General features: G+C 44.1%; 1 protein-coding gene across 1 annotated transcript in view; it reads right to left on the bottom strand.

The window, feature by feature from the left end:
- Nucleotides 1–4,365: 4,365 nt before the first annotated feature.
- The window catches only part of atosa (atos homolog A), a 55,864-nt gene continuing 55,648 nt past the window's right edge, over nt 4,366–4,581 (bottom strand). Inside the window, exon 12 of the mRNA XM_054734486.2 lies at nt 4,366–4,562. Within this exon, the coding sequence (XP_054590461.1) occupies nt 4,409–4,562 (154 nt within the window). The 3' untranslated portion in view covers nt 4,366–4,408. The remainder of the gene's footprint in view (nt 4,563–4,581) is intronic.

Below are 4,581 nucleotides of genomic sequence, written 5' to 3'. Positions count from 1 at the left end.
CCACGCGCGCTCCCGTTCGGACCCCACTGCCGTGCACCCGCACCCCGTGAACTGGGCCATGTGCGGTCCATAGATATGCATGGTGGGTGCATGCTGCTAACCACTTAAACATTCTCTCTCTCCTGATAATAACTTTTTGCTTTCCTTGACGTTGGATGTGCTACTACTAGTTTATCCGTTTAATTATAGATCCACTAGGATAAATACAATAAAGTTTCTCTCGCCAATCATAATACTTACTAAGACATCACAATGTAACCATAGAAACATTACTTGGTGTGTGTGTGTGAGATTTCTTCCTGTTAAAAGGGAGCTTTCCTCTCCACTGTCGCTGCATGCTTGCTTAGTATGAGGATTGCTGTAAAGACTCTGACACTAGTCAGTGACTTGATGCGACCTTCTGGGTTCCTTCTATAGGAAACTTTTTACTGACTGGCTTAATGCACTGACCTGTAGTGGAATGTTTACTGTGTGACTCTTGTTGTGATTTGGTGATTTTTAAATAAACTTAAATTGAAAAATAGAGGTTACGAACGAGGAACTAGCCCGGAACGAGCCTGACTTACTGACGGCAATGCGGACCGAGCTCTGACACCGGTCATACAGGGACCTAACAGCCCGTATCAGAGGGCCTGGTACCCCATACTCCTTGAGTACCCCCACAGGGCCCCCCAAGGGACGCAGTCAAACGCCTTCTCCAAATCCACAAAACACACGTAGACTGGTTGAGCAAATTCTCACGCACCCTCCAGGATCCCCCTAAGGGTATAGAGCTGGTCCAGTGTTCTAGTGAATGAGGAGATGCAGAAGATAATGGACAGGACAGAAAAATAGTCAAATAAATACGTTTGTTTTTGTTCCTGGTGGTTGAAACAACCAGACACCATCGAAGGTGTGGTGTTAATAAATAGTATGTTGGGTTATGTAAATTGCTTTAAGAGCTATTTATATTATTAACACCACTTGAGACCAATAAGCTGTAATACTCTATTTAAATATAGAACATCACCATGCCTGGTCGTTGTTTAAGTCAGAAGATTCTAGGATTCTTTATTCATTAGGGAATTGTACACACTTTGTTTTGATTCAAGAAACAGTCAGGTTTATAAAAAATAGTTATTTTACAAACAATTAAGACTTGACAAATGGTTTAAACTATTATTTACTGTGAGTGGATGCAAACTAAAGGATGGTGTCTGGAACCTGTGTGTGAATATAAAACAGCCAGAATCTCCGTATCTCAGAGCGGAGTTCTGGATGAAAAAGAATTTGGTTTGAGTTAAGCTATGTTAATAGATTATTAGCAAAACCACATTCAGACACAATCTCACTGTGTTCTCCCTCACCCTTTGATGACCCTCGTCACGGATCCGGAAGTCAGAGAGGTCGGATGACCTTGGGGCACCCAGGTCCGGCAGATTGACCGCAAGCACCGACTTCTCCAGTCCAGAGTTGTCTCTGGAGCGTCTGGGACTCTTAAGGAGTCTAGACAATATCAGCGTTGTTCTGCAGGAACGTATCAGCGTCGCGAAAAAGGTTTAAAAAGATTTTGACGACGTGTCAAAACCCTTGCTGGTTAAAGAGGTTTGCTAAAGATGGCCGGTCTGAAGCTTGCTCTAGAACTGAAGCAAAACCAGCGTGATCTGGTTTTAATGAATTGATGTTACGGTTGTGTAGCCAACCAAAAGTTGACAAGTTTGAGAATATTACCAAGAATCTCAGAGACACACCCTCTTTGACCCGGAGTCTCTGAACTGGGCAAAAGGTTAACTATGTGTCATGTGCTAACTTAACCTGTCCTTGTGTGAGTGCAAATGGTGATGACCTCATCCAGTAAACATGCTAAGCATATATCATTAAGCACAGATTAATGAACGTTTCATCGTTTTATAATTATTATAAGTAGCAATGAACAAACGTTTATTTAATGATTATCTTTAAAACTTCGGACCTTCTGTGAATCGAGTTTATTTCATGAGTTCCTCTGTAATGGGCCTTGGAGGAGAGTGTTGTTGTTTACCTTTTATTATCTCTGTCAGGCTCCGACTCCAGCTGGTGTGAGGAAGGCAGGCTCTGATTTAAAGGGACTACGTGCAGACTTTCAATCTCCTGTGAGGGAAAATAATGTAGGTTGTGTCGTAGCCAGGTTAAGTTGACCTGGCTGTAGATCGTGACCTGTGGCTCTCAAAATCAGGCCATTTTGTGACGTTACAAAGGTACCCCCCACCCCTCCCGCGTGTGTTCCGGCATCTGTTTTGCCTTTAGTGAACTTTGGTTTGGCATCAACATTTGCGCTTCGGGAATGTTTGATTTACAAATTAAACGCTGGCTATCAGTCAGCTTTCACCCAGTGTAAGTCTCCTTTTGATCGGGTCTACGGTTCTCCAACTTGGTCTGAAGTGGCGCAAAGTCGTGTCACCTGACATATTCCCCTGCCGCTCTGCCTGGTAACTCACAGGCAGAGCGGCACTTGAGGGGCGGGACTAGCCAGATTAAAAATAACCAATCAGAAAAAAGACGGAAATCCTGACTGTACCGCGCGACGCTGTAGTTTTTTAGCTGTAGTGAAAAATGGCGTCTAGCGACAGTGCAAACACCTTTCTTTAGAAGAAAGGCTTTCAGCGCTTCTACGTGTTTTAAAGACGTGTCCAAGTCATTTAGACCAGAGGAAAGAGCCGCAGCGAATGCCGCTTCTGTCGCCATGTTCGACAAACTCGGCGTGGTGTGTGTCGTACGCTTCTCAGCGCCGATTGGCTCGGTTCTCAGGGGGTGGGGTTATTGGAACAGGAGAGTTCCCAGAGCCTTTCTCTGTGCAGAACTAAACAAGAGAAGTCTGGCAGGCCAGGCTAAACTTGTAGGAGGAAAAACTTCAGAAAGTTTCCAAAATGTACCTAAAATTTAAACTGTCATTTTAGGAAAACGGTAAAAGATGTCAAGCAGCTGAGTCACACGGTAATAGCTCAATGTCTTGTGACGGCTTTAAACTTTGAAGGAAGTCTCTAGGCTTAAGTGTGCCAAAGCAGTTAACGTTCAAACAGCTGAAAGACTAGTGAAAACCTTGGAGTCGAAGGATTTAACCTGTACTTCAAAACGGTAAAAAATAGCAGAAAAAGCGGAACAATAGAAGAATAAAATATTTGAATACCAAGTAATTCCCGTAAAGAGCAGAATGAGCTGAAGAGTTTGAAACATAGTTTGTTGTAGCTGAAACCCAAAAATGTTCACTTAGGTGCTGGTGGTGGTCAGAGGGGCAGCCTTCCCTCTGCCCCCACCCCAGCCATCATTGTGTGAATAATAGAAAACAGGTTCAGGATTATGGAGTACGTTCGCCAAAACTCCATGTCACATCACCTTCTCGGCTGCGAGGTGTGCTCCGACTCATTTACGAGCAGGTGATGATGTCATGTTTGAAGTTGTATCGCCACAGTTCAAACACCCAGAAGAAACCCGATCAGGGGTGGCGGGGCGCAAAAACAAGGAGACAACAGGTTTTCCTGAATGCTGTAGAAGATATATTCTTCAGATTTGATTAATGTCAAAAATACACACTATGATAAACAGTTTGCACTACATTATCTTATGACAAGTGTCACAAGTAGAACTGAAATATTAATTTAAATATTAAATAAACTAAAGTGAATGTGTAAACACTAAACTAACATTACTCTTTCTATTGCAACACTTCCGATAAAGTGGTTTCGTAACGGTACAAAAGTATTAGAATATGCTTCACTTTCAGTTGAGAACCCAACAGTGGACTTGTGATGTTCTGCTGCGATGCGTTCAGGTGCATCGTCTGTTCTGCACCACAGCCACATGCACTCCCTCAGCTCTCAGCTCAGGGTCAAGCAACCGCATCCACATTCAACGGAGTTGGTCTCATATTCAAGAAAAATCAGAATAAAAAGGCATTGCATTAAATCCATAAGAATTTAGAGAAAATAAATAAAGATTCATCTATTTTGAGGTGTAAATCATCATCTTGATTTGCAGAGTGAACCAGCGTGAATCATTCACGTGTCTAACTGCCTCTGTGGACGACAAACGCAGGTCTGGACTCTCCTGCCAGATGCTGGAGGGGACGCCCTCAACGGCATGAAAAACAACAACATTTTCAACAGGGTGCAGGATATCAAACCTCTCTTCTCCTACTGTGACCCCTTTAGTTCCAAGGATGTGCACTTAACAGAGAAGAAAATGTGTTTACGACAAGTCTCCCAGCCAACGCCGCTGTCCGCTCTGAATGTAACAGAAGTTTGTGGAAACCAACCAACAGGCGGGCTTGTTGGTGGTCCTCCATAAACCTGATCTCTTCTAAACACAAGCCATGTGTTGATGGCCTGAATTACAGTCTATCGCTGGCACGGAGGAGCAGCTGCAGCTGAAGGGACGGAGGAAGCATCAGGCTTTAGCAGCGAGGAGAAAATGGTGGGTCGATGGGAGATTCGGTGAAGGACTGGAGCTCGTAGGCAGCGCCGCTGTCCACCTCCATGGATTTCCTGGAGAACAGTAGACGGACGTCTCTGTGAAGGTAGAGCTTCCCAGACTTAGAGCTGTGAAACCTGGCAGTGAAAAGAGGCA

The sequence above is a fragment of the Nothobranchius furzeri genome, chromosome 9, assembly GCF_043380555.1.
Source record: "Nothobranchius furzeri strain GRZ-AD chromosome 9, NfurGRZ-RIMD1, whole genome shotgun sequence".
Lineage (NCBI taxonomy): Eukaryota > Metazoa > Chordata > Actinopteri > Cyprinodontiformes > Nothobranchiidae > Nothobranchius > Nothobranchius furzeri.
Note: the sequence above shows the minus strand (reverse complement) of the source record. Positions and strands in the feature narration are given on the sequence as shown.